This window comes from Gekko japonicus, unplaced genomic scaffold, assembly GCF_001447785.1.
Source record: "Gekko japonicus isolate JY-2015 unplaced genomic scaffold, Gekko_japonicus_V1.1 scaffold251, whole genome shotgun sequence".
Taxonomy (NCBI): Eukaryota; Metazoa; Chordata; class Lepidosauria; order Squamata; family Gekkonidae; genus Gekko; species Gekko japonicus.
In genome coordinates, this window is record NW_015161956.1 from 603100 (window position 1) to 623485 (window position 20386).

Genomic DNA, 20386 nt, shown 5'->3' on the forward strand with positions numbered 1-20386 from the left:
TATAAATCCAATCTCTTCTTCTATGCACAAACAGTATTGCTTTTCTAAAATCTAGCTATATTTTCTACCACATGGCATGCAACTCTTTTAGGTAAAGGTAAAGGTTCCCTTGCTCGAAAGCCAGTCGAATCCGACTCTAGGGTTGCAGTGCTCATTTCCGTGGTCAGGTGGCCGGCGTGACTAAACACCAAGGCGCACGCAACTCTTTTATCTGTCTATTAAACTAGGTTCATGGATTAACTGATAAATATATGTCTACTACATGAATATAGTCACTACAAGCATGCATATACATCACGGAGGTAACAGAAAGGAATGAAAATCAGATTCATTAATCCCTTGTCCCACAGAAACAATGTAATAAAAACCAGTATAATATGTACAATAAAACTGGACTACACAGTTAAAGAACAATGAAATAAAAACAGCACAATATTCAATAAACTGGATTACACAAGTAGAGAAGAAAGACAGACAATACAATATATCCAATAAACAAAGCACTATAAAGGGGTTGGAAAAGAAAGCTGCCTAAAAGTTTCTCAGGCAATCAAGATTACAACCCTATTATAGCAATTACCCTCCTTAAAAATTACTTTTTACCACATTCTGTTTTATAAAAATGCTCTTGAGAAGAATTCTATTTTATACGTTCGGTGGATCCATAAGTAAGGGAGCCTTTCCGGGCCCCTCAGGCAGACCATTCCACCAGGTAGGAGACACAGATGTCTTACTCTTCGGAGCACTGCTCGCACATTTATTTATCTAGCACACTAAGCTCGAAAAGCCACTCCTCACGTTTGAGCCTCCCGCCGCCGCTAGCACCACATGTATGGGGGGGGGGGGGGGAGGGGAGCAGCCAATTGAACTTCGTGCCTTTCGGACCCAGGACGTTGCAAGAAGGAGGGGCCATTTCTCTCCACACCAGACTGAAGTAGAAACCCTTCAGCAGGTTTGCGGCTTTGGTTGCATTACCCGCTTCTCCCTTTGGTTTCGTGACGGAAGTCCAGGTTTCGCAGAAAGTGAAACCAAGAGGGACCGGGGGATGCCGCACCGCAGGGGAGGTGTCAATTCAAAATAAACAGGCGAAGCCCCCACCCGCGTGGGCGTGGGCGGTGCGTGTTTTGACTCCTCCTCCTCCTCCCCTGCTGCCTCGTTGAGCCTGACGGCGGCGTGGGCCAGGAGCGACCCATATGGCCCGGGCTCCAGGGCTGGTTAGTCAACTCCTCAGCCCCACCGGCGTGAGTCAGAGCAGGCTGGCCTGGGCCTGAGGAGGCAGGCAGGGCGCAGGCTGGCCATGCTCGCCAGGCAGCGGCGTCGCCTCGAGCCTTCAGGCACTTTCGTCGCGCTCCAGAGGCAGCAGCTCCGCTCCGCGTCGCGCCCTCCGCCGCCGCCTCCTCCTCGTGCTCGCCCCCGCCGCTTGCAGTCTTCGCGGCTCTACCCAATAGTTACTCGGTAATAGCAGCCGCCGCAGCAGCAGCTCCCCCTTCCATGGAGCCCAGAGCCGCCCGCGACGGGAGCGGCAGTAGCAGCAGCCCGGAGTTGGGCCGGGGCAAGCGGCTGAGCGTGGGGGAACTGCGCTCGCTCTTCGAAGCTCGTTGCGCGGCGGCCAGCGAGCAGTTGCCCGAGCCGCCCAAGAAGAGCTGCCGGCCTCGCAATGGGGTGCTGCAGCCAGTTATCCCGCAGCTGACGGTCACCCCGGAGGAGGACGGCGAGGAGGCCCAGCGCAGCCCGGCCGGTGTCCCCCAGGCGGAGCCGGACGGCGCCTGGCTGACGACGGACAGCTCGCGGCGCCTCTCCACTTCGTCGCTCTCCTCCACCGGCTCGTCGTCTCTCTTCGAGGACTCTGAGGATGACCTGTTGAGCGACACGGAAGGCAGGAGCCAGGGCATCGTCCACCTGGAGCACGGCGAGGAAACCCACCAGGTACCGGTCCGCGGCTGCCGCTGGGAGCGGGCGTGGAGGTGAGGGGCCACCCGCTGACCGCGCGGCGTGTGGTCGGCACTCGTCCCTTCTGGGTGGCAGGTGTGGCGCCGCGGGGACATCCCTAGTCGGTTCTGTCGGTGTCTTTGCCTTGAAACTTTATAGCAAGTTGACAAGACTTTTAATTTGATCGGAGCAGGGAGGCTGTGAGGGAGGGGAAGGTTAATTCTCCATCCCTCGTGCCGCTTCCACCATCTGAAGCTGCAGTCATGTGTGCGTTTACCTGGGAATAAGCCCCGTGGAATTCAGCGGGATTTACTTCTGAGTAAGCTTGTATAGGATTCGACTGCTCATGTTCACCTTCTCTGGAAAGTGCTGTTAGGTCTGCGTGGGGAGAGTGGGAGGGTGGCAACTGTAAAGAGTGACATTGCTCTCCTTCCACTGGTGCAGTTTTCAGAAGGCCTGGAAAGTAGAAGAAATCCGTAAGTGCCTTCTACTTCCAGTTTATATGATCCAGCCCAGTTGGCTGATCTAGCCTATCTCTAGTGTGGCCAGGTAATCAGGGGTGTGGTAGTTTTTTCATAATGCTGGGGAAAGTCATTGTGGTGTATTGGTTAGAGTGTTGGATTAGAACTGAAGGGACTTGGATTGAAATTCCCATTCATTTGAGTGGCCCTGTGCAAGTCCCTGATTTTCCTGAGATTGGTTGGAGGCTAGGCTGGAATTAATTTTGCTCATCTTTAAAGTGTGACTGGATCTCCTTTTCATTCATCCTTTGAAAGCTTTTGTGTGGCTAAATAAGAAACATGTATGCTGCTCCTGGAAGGAAGGGTGAATTGTTTTTTTTAATGTAATGGGATTTTAGATACTTAGAAGTAGTGTACAAGAAATAATACATCACTGCCTTATTTTACTTGTACTATCTTGCAGTAGTTTGTGGTTTAGGGACTGTTCATAGGACTTTCATGTATTAGGAAGAGATGTCAGATCTGTCAGTGGGCAAGGTAGTAGTTCCTATATGACTTACATGGGAGTGGGTTACAGTTTACATTATGATTCTTGAACTTTTTATGCTGGTGAAGCTATTTACCAAGGGTTGCATGAAAATTCAATTGCTTCAAAGAAATTGCTTTAAAGAATAGCTAGAGGCCTAGTAATGCCTATACTGGCAACAATTATGGGAACACTTATATCAGCTTCCATGATCTTGGGTGTTGTGCCCAATATTATCAGTAATTGCCCAGTTGTCACATTAACTTTTTACTGTCTTAGTAGAGGTCCAAGGAACATCAGTACTGATCAGAGAAAGAGGAGTGACCCTTAAGTAGTGATCCTGAAATATAGTGGAGTTTTCTTCCAAGTAAATTTGCTTGAGGGTGGCACCCTGATCTTAAACACACATGATTGAAATAAACAGTGCAATTTATACGTAAATGCATTTATATTCACAGCATCAGGCCACAGTCTTAAGCAAATTTACTTAGACGTTAGCTTCACTAAAATCAATAGTGCTTGCTTACAAATAAACGTGTATAGGATAATGGCGTTAAATATTTAGAAGTCTCCCAAAATAAAATATTTTGCAACCTGCTTTGTGGAAGAGTGAGAACATCATGCTAGCACTGCTTTTCTTGATTGGAGGGGTGGGGTGGGATACAGCAAAAAGGATACTTTGCTCTGAGGGCATTTTGCAGGAGGCCTTCACTTGCATGTAATGGCTTCAAAGACTTTAGTGCAGATATTTAGAGGGAATATTGGGTTATATTTTATAACTGTTCTTATGTTCTTAACTTTATTTCCAGTATGAGGATATGAGAGTCTGCAGGAGATTCTTTGCAGGTCCCAGCATTAATAGAACAGCATTATGTGATACATCTCAATACTTGGTGTTTACATAAGCTTCTAAGATATCCAGAGTGTTTCATATACTGCTTCAGCACTCCTAAGGTGAGATCAGTATTAGGATCCAGTGCTTAGTAGATTGGTAAGGTTAGATCTAAGGTATTGTTCTTTGCTGGCTTTTCATTAAATAAACACTGGAAGGGCTGTGGCTCAGTGGTAGAATGTTTGCTTGGCATGGAGAAGGCTCCAAACTCAATCCCCAACAACTCCAGTTTAAAGGATCAGGTAGTAGGTGACGTGAAAGACTTCAACCTGAGACCCTAGAGAGGTGCTGCCAGTCTGAGTAGGCAATACTTACCTTAATAGACCAATAATCTGATTCTGTATGAAGCAGCTTCCTGTGTGTTCATGTAAACTGTATGCCCAGGGGGTCCTTGAAGGACTATGGTCTCCTTAAAGGTGATATAAATTAGTATGTTTCACTAGCTTAAATCATTTTGCAGTGAAATTTCTTTAAAAAGTCCATAAAACTGAAATGATAACATTAGTTTGATTTGCAAGGGTATTGCTGATAACGTGAGGTCTGATCTTGTACTGGCTTTCAGTAGACCATGGAAGCACCCTCCTCTGATTAGAATTGGGCTTGTAGTTGAAGTATCATGTAACAATTACAGTAGAGTAACTTAATTCACCATCACACAAGTGAAACGGAGCCATTGTGTAAACAGGGGAGAACCGTGTCTTCCGGATGTGGTGTGATAATGCTATTTGTCCTGCAGGTATGTGAGTGGGTTCACTCAAACCACTTTATAATTTTAAAAGATTTGTGTTCATTGCAAATATTGCAGGACTTTAAAAACTTGCATATAAGGATTGTCATTCCTTACCACAAGTAACTATATGTCATTTCAGACAGAACCATTTTAGAACCAGTTCCCTACCGGAATATATTTGTAGCTTCAGACACAAACGCTTCTGTCCCGTTTAGGAAACGGGGCTGAAGCGTTTTACCTGTCAACCGCTTCCAAGTAGTCTTCAGTTTCCTCTCCCGGTTCCAATGCGCTTTTTCCCACCGTTTTTCGCCCGCGCGGGCAATCTCCATTTTTTTTTAAAAAAACGTTCACTTTATAGCGTTATAGCACTATAGCGCTATAACGCTGTAATGAAATAGCAGTATAGCAACGCCATTGGAATGCCTGGAGTGTTTTGTTATAGTGCTATAGCGCTATAAAGCAAACGTTAAAAAAAAAAAGCTAGAGTTCGCCCGCACGGGCGAAAAATGGCGGGGGGAAAGCGCTGCAGTCTGAAATGGCAAAACGCCTTAGATCCAGCTCTTTACTGGAAGGGGAAAGCCATGTGTGAAATGGCAGCCCTATACCGGTTTACTCCATGACAGATCAAAAACAGCTTCAAAACGGGTTAAAAAGGGTAATGTGAAATTCCTCAGTATTTTAGAACCTTCTTTATCCTTAAGTCCCATGTACCTTGCTCTTATGCTATCTCAGTCAAGTGAAACATCCTCTTTTTTATATAAACAAGATGTTAATTTCAGCAGTTTAAATAGCAGATTTTCACATTTTGTCCTAGTGCCCTTTCTTGAGTCAGATTAAAACCTTTTAATTATCTCATAAATGCAGCATGGAGAGAGAGACAATTATAAACAGTTTTGCATGGGGGTGTACACTCTGCCCACATGCTGTGAGAAAGTAACTAATGGGAAAACATGGCAACAAGCCACAGGTCTTCACAACTTGCTTCAAAACTGATGTGTAAGGAACGGAAAGCCTTGTAAAAGAGTGGGGAAGTAGGTTTGCACTTTTGCCTCATAAGACAATCAGGATGCTTCCATGGAGGAATCAGTAATGTCTGGTGTTTTCCTTCCTACAACTGCCTATATTCCCACAACAGAAGTATTAGGATGCATACCAGTGCACCATGTCCCACAGCTCTTGATGTGCACAAGCCTGTTTTATGTGAAAATTCACTGTATATAAGAAATAGAGGCTGTAAAGCCGTGAATGGAGATTACTATTGCTTGTTATAAAAATATTTATGAGCTCCGTAAAACTTTTGACACCTAAACATCAGCTGTCAGCATTTTCTTTGTAGTTATGACAGAGATAGCCAACATTTTATTACTTACATATTTGTATTTCGAATCAGACAATTTTTGTACTAGATTTAAAAAGCAAAATAAAGAAGTAAATTAAAAAAACAACAACATTGCTAGGCATTTACAATAATGTATTCCAGTACTACACAGTTTTGACTCTAGATACTGGCTTTAAAAATGCTTCTTGTGTGAGCATAACCGGAGAATGGGAGGTGTTTTAAATGATTAGTATGCATGCTTTTGTCCATTTGGCAAGAATGTGTTCTTTCCAGAAAATCTGTTCTGCAGTTTTGTAGGTGCTCATATACATAAAAATCAAACTTCAAAGAAAAGGCAAGCTGTTTTCTTTGGGGTTGCGTGCAGTTATTTTACCTACTCTGAAGAGTCTTTCTGAGGGAACTCAGAAATCTAAATCTGTTTTTCTTAGCAAGTTCCCATTCCTACCATATTGAGATTACATGGAGCATTTTAATAGTAGTCTGAGCAGTGGCACAGAATGTTTTTTCCTCAACTAGGGAAACAACACATTTTTAGAAAGGAGAAATGAATTACAGTATGTTGATGGAAGGAATACCACATGCGGATTATTACTTACAAGATTTCATTAGAAAAACAACAGTCAAGTGGTTGAGGCAAGAGAGGAGGAATCATCTAGGGATGGGCACTTTCCAAATTTTGCCCCAGACCAAACTGAACCGAACTGACCCCATTTCTGGACTGGTTCTCGAACTGGACTGTGGCTGGTTTGTGAACCAGTTTGCAGAACAGTCCGAATGCAGAAAAGACCCTTGGGAGGTCCCAGGGTCCCAGACTCTCAGCATAATTCCAGCTCACTCTCCTCGACGTGCCCACCAAGTTTGGTCCCTCTTGGACTTTGGGGGGCTGAGCTGCAGGCCCCCAAAGAGACAATGCTTTTCAATGGGACATCCCTCCCACCAGTACAGGAGTGTGTACGCCAGTGTGAGATAGAGGTCTCCAACTTGCACAGCTAGTCCCTGGGGTGGCCCTCCACATGCCCCACGTCCTGTTCCTGTTGGGTCTGGGGGGTATGAGTAGCTGATCCCCAAGACTGGTGCCCCCTGGGAAACTGCTTCCGGAGTATTTGTCTAGAGATGGTTTCAGACAGTCCAGAGAAGAACTGGTCTAGCTACAGGCACCCAATTCCCAGAGGGCTTCCCTGGGGACCACCCGCATGGTTGTGGGTGCCTCTGTCTTCCTGGGGCCAACCACCCAGCCCTTTGGACATGAGGACTGGTTGGGGCCCAGCCTCCCACCCTGCCCAGGAAGGTGACAGGGACGGCAGGTGCTCTTTCCATGGGCCCATTTACCCGTAAAAGGCAATGGGATCACCGACCAGGGCAGAACCTCCCACCCCCCTTTCCCTGGGCCCATTTACCCTTAAATGGCAATGGGATCACCGACCAGGGCAGAACCTCCCACCCTGCCCGGGGAACACCTGAATGAGGGTGGGTGGCTCTTTCTCCCCAGGCCCACTGTCCACCCACTGGTGGCACAGTGATTACCAGGAAGAGCTGAATTTCCAGCTCTCCCCAGGGCCCGGGGAACACTTGCACAGAAATGGGTGGTGCTTTTTCCCTGGGCCCCACCCATTGGTGGCAATGTGATTACTGGGAAGGGCCCACCCCAGGGCCTGGGGAGCAACAGGGGGGGGGCGCTTCCTCCCTGGGCCCAATCCTCCACCCTGAAGGCAATGTGATTACTGGGCAGGGCAGAAACCCCTGTCCTGCCTGGGGAACACCTGCACAGAGATGGGTGGAGCTTTCTACCCAGGCCCCACCCTCCACCCACTGGCAACCAAAGGTGTGGAGTCTTTGTGAGCAAAAATTCTACTTTGTGAGTTACTGGCATTAGAGTTGTGAGAGAGCGATTTGGCTACTGCATAAATTAGTTTGCTCTGGAGCCATCATTCCTGAGCTAAGTCAAAAATGTGTGAGCCAGAGGCTAAAATACTGAGCTAGATCACACTAACTCAGGCACTGGGGAGTACCCAACGAGCATGATCTCTTGAAGGGTGGTTTGCCTGGGGGAACCCATGGGGGAGGCCAGAGACCTCACCATGGGGGCCCGCACATCCCGACCTCCCTCTCCCCATCAACTTGGAGTCTGTCCCCCATTCCTGGCAGCAGTCTCAGGGGGTCCACCCTCTGGCGGAGTCAAATTGGGGTGCAACTGATGCAAGTGCCTCTGTAGAACGCTAGTGGTTAAGTGATGTGGATCTCTCCTCCAAAGAACATGTACCCTGCACACCTGGCACTCCACCACACAGAGATCACTGGGTGGGATACGGAAGTACTTCCATGCAACAGACTGCAGCTGTGCCCCCACGCCCATCAGCGGGGCACTTTTCAGGCATAACCTTTTTCTGGGTTCAGTCCCTGGACAGATGCGGGGGGGGATACTGAAGGTTGAGGGACAGGTGGGCAATCGCAGCCGGGAATCTCTGGCACAGAACAGGATGACACGCTTTGGCCATTGAGCCTGCCTTGGTATAAATCAAATTAAAATAAATAAATAGTCACCACCCTCCCCACTAGTGACAGCGGTCTCCTCCCTCTCACGTGTACTTTGCCCCCACGGCCAATGCTCCCTCTAAGCTGTGGAGTCTTGTGAGCAAAAATTCTACTTTGTGAGCTACTGGCATTAAAGTTGTGAGCAAGCAATTTGACTACAGCATAAATCAGTTTGCTCTGGAGCCCTCCTTCCTGAGCTAGGACAAAAACGTGTGAGCTGGAGGCTAAAAAATGGTGAGCTAGCTCACACTAACTCAGCTTAGAGGGAACACTGCCCACGGCCCACCTGGAATGGGGGGGCACTCATCCGGTGACCAAGACTAGCCCCATGGATGCTGCAGGGGAACCTGATGCGGAGGCCACTGATGAAGTGCTCGAGCAGAATGCGATCGTATCCCACCACCTGTGGTCAGTGTGCCCTGTCTTCCCATCTGCCCACACCTGAGACCACAACCCCTTCGGGCCTCCCTCATGTCCCCACAAGTAAGACACAGGTAGTGGGGGTGAAAGAGTGGCTGCTTGAGTCATGGGGAAACCCTTCAAGGGTAAATCGGTTCGGAGCCTAGTTGGCAGGGGAAGGGGGGCTGAAGGCAGAGAATTGACCCACCTAGGGAGAAGGGTTTTCCTCCCTTTCAACAGGGGCAGTCAAGGCAAGTCCCCACAGCAAGCAATGAGAGGGGAGAGGGGGACCCAAAGGAAGAGACTCGACCCACCCATCCAGGGAGAAGGATTTCTTTATTTTGGCAGGGGCAATGAAGGCAAGCCCCACAGTCGGTGTCAAGGACGGTTAGCCCCCCCAGAAATTGCTTCAGGAGCGAGGTGCCCACTTGCCATGGGAGACAAGGAACTGCCAAGTCCAAGACTGCAGCGAACCAAGCAAAAAAGGGGGGGGGCGCTCTTTCAAAGAAGAAACGGGAGCCCCGCAGTCAGTGCCAAGGGTGGTCTGCAAACCTCCCCCAGGAAATGGTTAGAGAGTGGGGTACCCACTTTCCAGGCCAAAGAGAGAACTCTGAGGTGAGGGACTTCAGCAACCCAGGGAGGTGGGATGCAGAAGGGGAGAAGACCCACAGCGTGAGCCCAGGGGACTTTGCCAGTGCCAGCTCCATTTGAGACTTGGTTTCCAAGGGGTGAAGGGGGGGGGGAGAGAGAAGGAACTACCAAAGTAGAGGTGAGAGACTTCAGCAACACAGGAAGGCAGGGTGCAGAAAGAAGAAAAGACCCGCAGCCAGTGCTAAGGGCAGTCACCAATTTCCCCCCCTCCGAGTGGTTGGATGGTTGGTTGCCAACTGGCCAGGGAAGAGCGGGTGCCCTTTTGGGTGAGCATAAAAGTCAAATGCCACTGCCAGCGGGCAGAGAAAACAGCCGCTTGCAGAAGGGGTGGGGTGAGGTGATTCCCCTGCATGACTTGCCAAGAAAACAGGCAACACCGGAGTCAAACAAAAAATGCGTTGTGAAAGCAAAAGAATTCAAGCCCGGTTTCCCATCCCTTGCAGGGAAGAGAGAAAAGGCAGGCGGTGACCAGGCATCGCAGCGGAGAAACGCAGAAAGGGGGGAAATGGCAAGAAAAGGGAAGCAGTGGATGTTTTTTGTCTGGCGATCGGTATTGTTGGCAGGAGATCCAGCTGGTTTCTCCACCCACCCAGGGACCCCAGTAAATTTCCCCCCCACCCCAGGCTCACCAGAAATTTTTTTCCATATGCAAAAGAAGCACTGCACTGCAAGAGACAGCGAAGCGAAATACTACAGTCACACGCTGCCTGGGAATATATACACCTCTCCTATTCCTAGGGAGAAGGATGGATGTCTCTCATTGGAAATCGGAGATGCCTGTCAGCCTTGGGTGCCCGGCACGGTCGAAAAATCCCTCCCACACCCACTTTTCCACATGAAACGGCGGAGGTGGGGTTTCTCTGGTGAAAGTACCCGAACGTTTCTGAGCTGAGGGCGAAAAGATCGGGTGCTTGAGCTTCCAGACAAGTGACCTTCAAGGTGGTCCATCTGAGCCCCCCAAAAGGCAATGTTTGGCCTAGATTTTAGTTCAGGGTTCGTCTCTGTGCCCATCTCTAGAATCATCTGATAGCTGTTTTTTAGCCTGTGATGAATCTTGAGAATATTGGCAAGATCCTTGGAGTGGTGAGACCCTTACCCTTCCTGGCTGATAAAAGCTGCCAGAGGGGGCTGGCTGAGTGGGTGTGGTAAATGCTTCCTTGGTAAATGCTTCCTTGAGGGTGGGGGAGTGGTAAATGCTTCCTTGAGGGTGGGGGTTTTACCACCTGTGCTCAAGGAAGCAGTGATTAGATACATGCAGAAATGGAAAAAATTGTAAAATACAATTTTAAGAAAGAACCAGAAGTATTACTAAAAATGGAAGAAGTTAATGTGGCGAAGAGGACACTGATGTGGTACATGATTACAACAGCAAGAATGACGTATGCTCAATGTTGGAAACAAGACAAAATACCTGAAATTGGAGACTGGATTAAGAAACTATTGTTTATGGTTGAAATGGACAAAATGACGAGGAAATTGAATAATTTGGAAGCAGAGGACTTTTTTGTGGATTGGAAAGATTTTAAAGAATATCTGGAGAAAAACTGGGATGTAAGGGACAGACTATTTAGCTTTGACAATTATTGAAATTAAGAATTACTAAAGAATAGATTAAATTGTTTGAATAACATAGAGAAAAATAAGTTACCTATGGACATTTTGAAGCAAAAAAAAAAGAAGTAGAATAAAGAACTAAGAATTGTACAGGAGGGTTGGAGCACTGTGGGAAGCCGAAATGGGGGGGGGGAAGGGAGGAGGGTAGAATAGTGGATTTTTTGTGAAACTATGACTTATATTGGACTATATGTATCATATGCTAATAAACTGTTAAAAAAAAAAGGAAGCAGTGATTAGACCTGTTTTTTTGGGGGGGACCCTCCCTGAGTCTTACTGTGTTGGTAAACTTCCAGCCAGTCTCCAGTCTTTCATTCTTCCAGAAAAGGTGCTTGAGTTGGTAGTCGCTTTTCAGCTCCAGGGGCTCTTGGAAGAGACTGATTTTTCTGGTCCCATTTCAGTTTGGTGTAGTGGTTAAGTGCACGGACTCTAATATGGGAGAACAGAGTTTGATTCCCCGCTCCGCCACTTGCACCTGGCTGGATGACCATAGGCAAGCCGTAGGTCTGATAAGAGCTGTTCTTGAAAAAGAGCAGTCTCTGTGAAGAGCTCTCTCAGCCCCACCTACCTCACAGGGTGTCTGTTGTGGGGAGGGGAAGGGAAAGGAGTTTGTAAGCCGCTCTGAGACTCCCTTGGGTAGTGAAGAGCAGGGTATGAAACCAATCTCTTCTCTTCTTGTTCTTCTTCAGTCTGCCTTTGGACCAGGATTTGGAGCAGAGACTGCTTTGGATGACTTGGTTGATGACATCTACAAAGGACTAGATAGGGGGGATGTGACCCTGCTAGTTCTGCTGGATCTCTCAGCAGCCTTTGATACAATTGACCATAGAATCTGGGCCGCTTTTCCGTACTGGGACTGGGGGGAGGGTCATCAGGTTACAGTGTTTCGATTCCTATCGAGGAGGGGCAGTCTCAGAGGGGGTGGGTGGGAGATTCCTGCTCTGCCTCATGGTTGTAAGCCTGTAGAGATCCATAGGGTTTGATCTTATTCTCCATGCAATTTAATATCTCTGTGAAGCCACCGGGAGAGGGTCTCAGGAGGTTTAGGCTGTGGTGTTACCAATTTGCAGATGATACCCAGCTCTACCTTTTTTCTCCATCTGATTCCAAGGATGCTGTTGATGTTCTGAACTCATGCTTGAATTTAGTAATGGACTGAACGAGGGTGAACAAGTTGAATCTTACCTTGACAAGACTGAGGTTCTCTGGATTAGTAGAAAAGCAGACCAGGGACTTGAGATCTCTCCTGTCTTGGGTGGGGTTATAATCCCTTGAAAAGCCAGGTGTCACAGCTTGGGGGTGCTACTGGGCACAGCAGTCACCTTCAAAAACAGAATAGCTGTAGTGGTTTGGAGTGTTGCAACTAAGTCATTCAGCTCTGAATCATTCAGATCTAGCCACAGTGATGCCTTAGTTACATCTTGACTGGACTATTGAAATGCACTCTACTTGAGGCTATCTGTCAGAACCCACAGCCAACAATGAAGTACACGCATTCAGGAACGGTAATACTTTTATTGCAGAGCTATAGATGCAGTAACATAAGCACTGTTAAGAATGGCGGCGGCCCTATGGGCATAATAGGATATAGGGTATTCGTATGCACCCCCCCATAGCACTGGCCAATTAGGCACCCTCCCGTGCCCTCCCGTGCGCGGGATAAAGCTTGGAGACCATTAGGTAGCTAAAGCTGAGAACCAACACTCTCCCACGGCACCTAGGAGAAACCCAGACAATACAACTCCCTCCTGCACATCTGTATAGATAAGCATTTCGGCGCGAAGCAGAACAAGCACAGAAAGGAATGTAGTAGCAATTAACCAGACACAGACGGAGCTCCCCAACCCCCATGGCAGCATAGCTGACACTATCCTTGGAGAGTGTTCAGAGACTGCAGCTAGTACAGAACGCTGTGGCTAGTCTACTGGTTGGGGCCTGGTTGTGACCTTGGTATTATAGCAATTATACTGGCTACTGATCGAATCCCAGACACAATTCAAGGTATTGGTTTTGACCTTCAAAGCCCTATGTGGCTTGAGACTGGGTGTCTGAAGGACTGTCTTCTCCCATGTGTTCATGCCTGGGAACTAAGATCACAGGGAGAGGCCCTTGAGACTGTCCCATTGACCAAAGAAGCTTATCTGGTGGGCCTTTTCAGTAGCAGCCCTCCTCACTTTTGATCTTTAGGGTCAAAAATTGAAGCCAGTTAGGTTTGTGTTTGGTTCAGCTTACTAGAAGTCCTGAGTTGTGATTTTAAATTTTGGTTTTTATGTTAATAGATTTTATGTTATGTATTTAATGTTGTAAGCTTCCTTGAACTCTGTAAGGAAGAAAGGTGGCTAATAAATGTAATAAAATCTCTTTGGCTAATTTTGTAGTTTTTCTGCACATTTTATGCTGGGTTTCTAAAATAGCTTGTTACCTCCTTTTATGCAATCACTTGATCTCTTTCTGACCCTCACTGGGACACAGCTGTAGAAAGCAGAGCTGTTATGAAAATCAATTTGCATGTTATTTGTTTATCTGTGACCACAGAAAACTGGAGATTTCATGAGATTTCCAGAGTGTCTTGTTATATGATTGCTGAAATAAATATCATGATGCTCTTTAGATCGATGTTATCAAAAAGATTTCCAAGGCTAGAGTTAATTCTGAGCTTTCATTCAAACTAGAGAGGTCTGATCAACAGTGTTGGAATGTGTTCAGGTACATCGGTCATCATTAAATTCTGAAATAACATTTCGTTTTCCTGTTCCTTTCTGCAGTTGAACAGGTGAGTAAATATGATGATCACTGTAGACCATTTTGAGCACTTATCTCTTTTGTATTATTGTGGGGCAATAGACCCTTTAAAAGCAGGAAATTCAATCCATTTGACTACCTGTAAATTCCCCCCTGCTCCTTTTTAAAGTCAAGGAACTTTCTGAACTTGTTTAGGATTACTTTTGACCTAATATTTTGCCAATTTCACTCCAGGGGAAACTGATGACATGTGTTACAGCCATTTTTTCAGTGTAATATGTACTGTAGCATTTGTCAGCCTGGCTGCCCATTCCATGCAGCTTTGGATTTAATGTAGTTACACTTTTCCTGTCCCCAACTTGCATTTGGAATGCTTCACAGGGCTAAAGATATTTATCAAAGACTCCAGAATCTTCATGATTTGGCTTGGAGTAAAAGTGCTTTCCATGGGAAGAGACAGAGAGCTGGAATGGGGCATTCAGGTATCTTGAAATCTCAAATCTTTTTCCATCCCCTTTGCAGCTTCCTGCACTTGTCAGTGACGAACGAGTTTAGACCAACTGGTATTTATACTATACAGCAGCGACTTTAGGATGGATAAAAGAATGGCTAACCTTAGAAAATACAAGAATTTTGAATTTAGGAGGATATAATCTATATATGGGATAGCATGTGTATATATGGTATGGAAAGGATAAAATGCATACAAATTTCCAGCAACATGCAATAAGAGGATCATTAATGAAATTCTGGAAGGAAGTAAAAGAACGCTTCTATGACAAAACTCCTAAATGGGTATCCCCAGTTGAAGCCTTTATAAAACCTACATTGGTCACAAAAGACAATAGGGAGAGTTATACAACTCTATTAGACAAAAACAACAAATGAAAAACTAATGAAAATTTACTTGCACAAAACATAAAATTAACGTGGTGGGGAAATTTACAATTAAGAACCAGATATAACAAGGATGACAGAATAAGTTTCTATAGGACACAAAATGAACTTGATAAGATTTGGCTGTCTACGAACGATAAAATGATTCAGAAACTTTATAACTTCCTGTTAGATGACTATATGCAAGATGAGGCTGTTAAAACAACAATGATTTCCTGGATGCAAGATATAGGACATAGCATAGACATAGAACAGTGGTCCAAAATATGGCAAGTAACACAATTTATCATATAAAGAAAATATATACAAAATGTTTCACAGATGGTACTGGTCCCCATACAAAATAGCCAAATGTTATCCTAATGCATCAAACAAGTATTGGAAATGTAAAACAAATGTGGGAATATTTTATCATGTGGTGGAGATGTGGGAAAGTCCAAAATTTTTGGCACAAAATACATAAGATAATACTGGAAATACTGAATATTGATCTAGATTTTATACCAGAAACTTTTTTGTTGAGTATGATACCCAAAGTTATAAACAAAACGAATTGTATTTACTAACTTACATTCTAACATCAGCTAGAATCTTAGTGGCTAAATGTTGGAAATTGGAGAGAATCCCCTCAAGAGATGAAATACTTCAGAAATCGTTGGAGCTAGCAGAAATGGATAGATTGAATGTTGTTTTAGAAGGAAAAGATGAAGAATTGTACTTAGATGGGAGAGTGTATGTACATGGATAGATAATAAGTGGGAAAATAGACTCACAGTTATTGTATACACAGTATTGTATACACAAGATGTCAATTTTAAAATTTTATATATATAATTTTTTTTTTAAAAAAAACCTTATACCCCCAAAATCTTGTTGACCCCTAGGAGCTACTGGACTCAAATCTAGCTTTTCTACTGCAGACCAACATGGCTGCCCTCTGAAATATAGCAAGGGAAAAAAGCCTTGGAATTTCCATAGTAGTGAAAACACCATTTGTGTGCCTAAATAGATTGGTTTTCCAAGGGTTTAGCTAGCCCAAAGGGTTTTAGTTACAATAAAATGCATTAGGAATATAATATGGCATTTGGAAGAGTTTTGTTTTCTTTTGTGTTGAAATGGTCTTGTGTTTGATATTGCAGATGGCTCTTGGGCCATTTCAGGTAGAGAACTGGTTTGAGGATCAATTTTCAACCCACATATTCCTGACAAAATAGTCACAAATAATAGTCACATGAAACCATAATTGTCACATGAAACCATTTTTAATGGTTTAATTATCCAAAAGCCCAAACAGACATGACAAAGTTCACAGATCACGTTTGACTATAAAATTTAAATTGCAACCATGCATAGTCCTGATTTAGAACTGAAGCGAGGGGCTTTAACCCTTCAACCAATGCTTGTTTTTTCTAACCAAGTGGCTTCCCCTAAATCTGTTATTAGAACATTGCTTTCAAAAAACTAACAATGGGGAATGGGCAGAGGGGGGGAAGAGCATTAGTGGCAGTTTTGATTAGCAAAACTGTGCAGCAGCTGAAGGGTTAATCACTCTCCCCTCCCTGGGGCTGCACAGAAGCATGCAATTTGTTTTTTTAACAGATTTTAAAGAGTTGGGTCTCTGTTCCCTGAAGCCACAGGATCCGCTGTGGGGAATAGATTCTAAAAAGACAAATATACAGAGAAGAAGAGCCCAAATGGGATTGGAATGGCACTGTGGAGAGGAGGAAGGGCTCCTGCCTCCCCCCAAGCCATTTTTCTGGGCAAAAACCACAGTGAGGAAGGAACTATTTCCCCAATTTTGCTGTTCCACAGGTAGAGATAGTCCACACGGAGCAGCAAAACCTGGGGTGGGGGGGACTCTATCCCAGAGGGATTTTTGCATGAGGAATAAGCTTCAGAGGCAGGACCAAGCTGTTTTAAAAATGATAATGTTTACTTTGGCCCAGAGATCTGTGATCTTTGTTGCAACTATGTTAGATCTTAGTGCCATATCTGAAACACATTGTAGTGTTTATTTGTGCTTCCAAATTGATATAAACAGGACTGTGCTTACAACCGTGTGATTAAACAGTAACAAAATCAGAATTCTTTATCATGAATAGTAACATTCTGCCACTTGTATAAGTTAGGCAAATTAACAGATTTTCTAATATACTAATTCTCTTGTCACAGGAGAAGGCATTGAGGTAATGGATGATGCAAGGCACTGAAGTGCTGACTGAGTTGGATCCCAGAAATCACTTCTGTCAATAAGCACGGCTTTCTAAGCCCCTGTCCCAGGCTACAGCCCAAAATTCCACTGGAAATGCTCCATGCTAAGCTGCAGCAGAAAGCAGGAGGTTAGAAAGTTGTGCTCCCCTGACAGAAATCCTTCTGTCAGCAGAAATGCTCTGTGAGATCCAGGGCTCTGTTTCTTGGTTTTACAGCTTCACTAGACATTATGGTTGTATTTTCGAGTTTATTGCTGCAGCTTTCAGGGCTAGGAGCATGTATTGTTTTCAGAAAGAAATATGAGCTTTTGGGACTGCTGAATTCTGTACCCAATAACAATTTCAGTATCACAAAATGCACACAACCCTTGAGCACTGGGGCGGGGGGGGGAAACAGATCAAATTAAATAATCCTTTAAATTTTGTTACAAAATACTGCAGGGTGAAAGGAACATGGACCCCATGAGTGTTTCTTCCACTTGGAGGCAAGGAGGGCATCCTGATGGGTGGGTGATTCCTTCAGTGAAACACTTTTGTCAAATGCTATAGAGATGGCTTTTCTGTGGACCATTATCCTTGTAGGTGCTGGTTGGGCTTTGTACATTCCCAGATCATCAACTCATGGTGGGCTTATTAATGTTCTTCCCTTGGATGAAATGGAGAGAGGCAACAAATGGACCACAAACTGACTTTCAGACGTGAATTCTCGAGAATCTGTGAATAGCTGAAGGGTGCCAGTTCTTTTCCCGTGAATGCTGTAGTCTGAGGCAGAAAGGTAGACGGCAGAGCTGTTTTTATTGATGAGAAGCATAATTCACTCTAGATATAAATAATGGATCTGTCTTTATGACCACCCTGTCCTTATGAAAGGCACAGTAGTCGAGCAAGACAAATAACGCTCCCAGTCCAGAAATGTAACACGAGAAGGTAATCGCAGTAAGAAAAATAACACTTTGTGCAATAAGACCTCCAAAGAATCCAGAGTGGTGGTAATGGAAGAACCAGCAGAACCAAAATGAGGTGTGCTCCCTGTATTCTTTGTCAAACGAGGAAAAAACTAGATGGATTTTCCTGCCCACCAGAGGAGGCAGGAAGTTGGAATTTTACCCTTTCCTTTGGATCTCATGGACAAAATGGCCCAAGAGTCAGGATGTCCTCCTTTGAGTGAGAACATGGATAGGAATGGGCAAAATGGTATGCTACAGAATGCAGTTGTGTATAATTCATTATAAATGAGGAACCCAAATAGAGTTACTTTCGTTTGCTTGTGCATGTGATTATTTTTGGAAAGAAGGTGTACCCATCTCAAGTACTCTTCATTAGTCTTGAATTGATCTATTTTTTCTTCACCTGTTCTCCACATCACCCAAACTGCTTTAAAGACACCCACCTTTCATAACTCTGAACTAAAAGCACAGACCATTACATCTCAGAAGCTGGTTACATAAACTAATAGCACAGGAGACAATTTTATTTTTAAACTGAGATGTGAGGAAAAGGATTTTTAATGGATTTTTAAGTGGTAGTTTAAAAACCATGTGAGTTTTCATGCTGTTTTTTCAGCAGCATATTTTGCCCCTGCTGCTTTCTTTGTTATTGTAAAATGAATAGTTCATAGTTTTCATATTGCTCTCTCAGATTATTTCAGTGCTTTATTACTGGTCATATTAGACTTCTGAGACCCTTTTAATCCACAAAGATTTTTCATGCCATTACTACTGCTTGCCTGTGGTTTATTTATTTATTTGACTTTTAGACCTCCCTCCCCTGTGAACAGGACTCAGGGCAGTGATCAACAATTCCAGTAAAACATTTACAATCATGTTAAGAAAAATTAAGACCATAGATAATAAACAGTACAGTAGTAATAGCAGATGGCACTCATGTAGAGCAGATTGTATCCCTACCCCATAGAAGGGAGGAATGGGAAGGAGGCCAGGCTAGATGGAAACCACTGCTGTCCTTAACCGTAGGCCTGGCAGAACATCTCTGTCTTACAAGCCCTGTCGAATTGTACTAAGTCCCACAGGGAATGGATGTCATTTGGCAGAGAGTTCCATCAGGTTGGTGCCAGGGCCGAGAAAGTCCTCGCTCTGGTTGAGGGCAGCCAGATATCTTTTGGGCCGGGGATCACCAGCCAGTTCTTTTCCCTTGAGCGTAATGCTCTTCAGGGGGTATACCAGGAGAGGCGGTCCCGTAAATACGTTGGTCCCAGACTATTTAAGGTCTTGAAGGTTAGTACCAAAACCTTGAACTTGAGCTGGTATTCAGCTTAGAGCCAGTGCAGCTGGTGAAGCACCAGTTGAATGTGCGTTGTCAATGGGGTTCCCGTAAGGACCTGTGCTGCTACATTCTGGACCAGTTGTAGTTTCCAAGTCAGTCTCAAGGGTACCCCAGTGCAGAGGTCTTGCCTAGAGGCAGGGGTCATTTCCTGTGTGAGCGCATAGGAGTGGAGCTCCGGCAGTAAGGAGCCCAGAGGGCGGGCATATGCAACAAGCCCCGCCTCCTTCTCCCAGCAGCCCTCATTCGGGCCACGAGGAGCAAGAAGCAGCCAGGTAAATTGCAGAGCCCCCCCCCCGGCCCCCCTTCAGCTACAAGCTCTCCCGCCTCTGTGAAGGCAGAACTGCATGTGTGCCCCACCAAATAGCTACCAATCCAGAACAGTCCAGTGGCACCTTTAAGACCAAGTTTTATTCAGGTACAAGCTCTCCCTCCTCTGTGAGGGCAGATCTGCACGTCCCCCCCCAATAGCTAGCAATCCGAAACAGTCCAGTGGAGCCTAAGCAGTGGGTGTTGCCTTCTGACACACTTCCGGGGGTGTGGCATATGCAAATAAATTATGCTAATAAATTATGCTAATGAGCTACTGCACCTCTTTTTCTACAAAATAACCCCTGCCTAGAGGTGACCGTTGTGTGGATTACTGTGGCTAGGTCAGGGTGAGATAGGAAGGGGGCCAGTTGCCTGATCTGGTTTAGCTAGAAAAAATGCCAGTCTGGCAACATTTGTGATCTTAGCCTCCATCAATAAGGAAGCATCCAGAAACACACCCAGGCTCTAGACATTTGCTGCTGACTCCAACCTTAGATCCCCCCTACCCAGCCAAAACCTCCGTCAGTTCAGTCTCAGCCAGCTCTGTTTCAACCATCTCACTATGGCCTGCAGTCCCTTGGCCAGATTAGGTGGGATGATGTCTGTCCATCAACAGATACACTTGGGTGTCATCTGCATATTGATGACAACGCATCCTGAAACTCCACACCAGGTGGGTGAGGGGGCACATGTAGATGTTGAACAACATTGGGGAGAGATTGCCCTCTGAGATACCCCACACACCAAGGGTGTCGAGGGGACACCCTCTCTTCTAGCCCCACCCTCTGTCCCCAACCATGGAGGAATGAGGTAAGCTCCTTCAGGGCCATCACACGGACTCCTATGTGGGCAAGGCAGTGGATCAACAAGTT

At 45.5% G+C, this 20386-nt stretch overlaps 1 protein-coding gene across 1 annotated transcript in view; it reads left to right on the forward strand.

Annotated features, from left to right (window-relative positions):
- The first annotated feature begins 1129 nt into the window (after positions 1-1129).
- The window catches only part of ITPKA (inositol-trisphosphate 3-kinase A), a 93192-nt gene continuing 73935 nt past the window's right edge, over positions 1130-20386 (forward strand). The window contains exon 1 of the mRNA XM_015429524.1: positions 1130-1926. Within this exon, the coding sequence (XP_015285010.1) occupies positions 1492-1926 (435 nt within the window). The 5' untranslated portion in view covers positions 1130-1491. The remainder of the gene's footprint in view (positions 1927-20386) is intronic.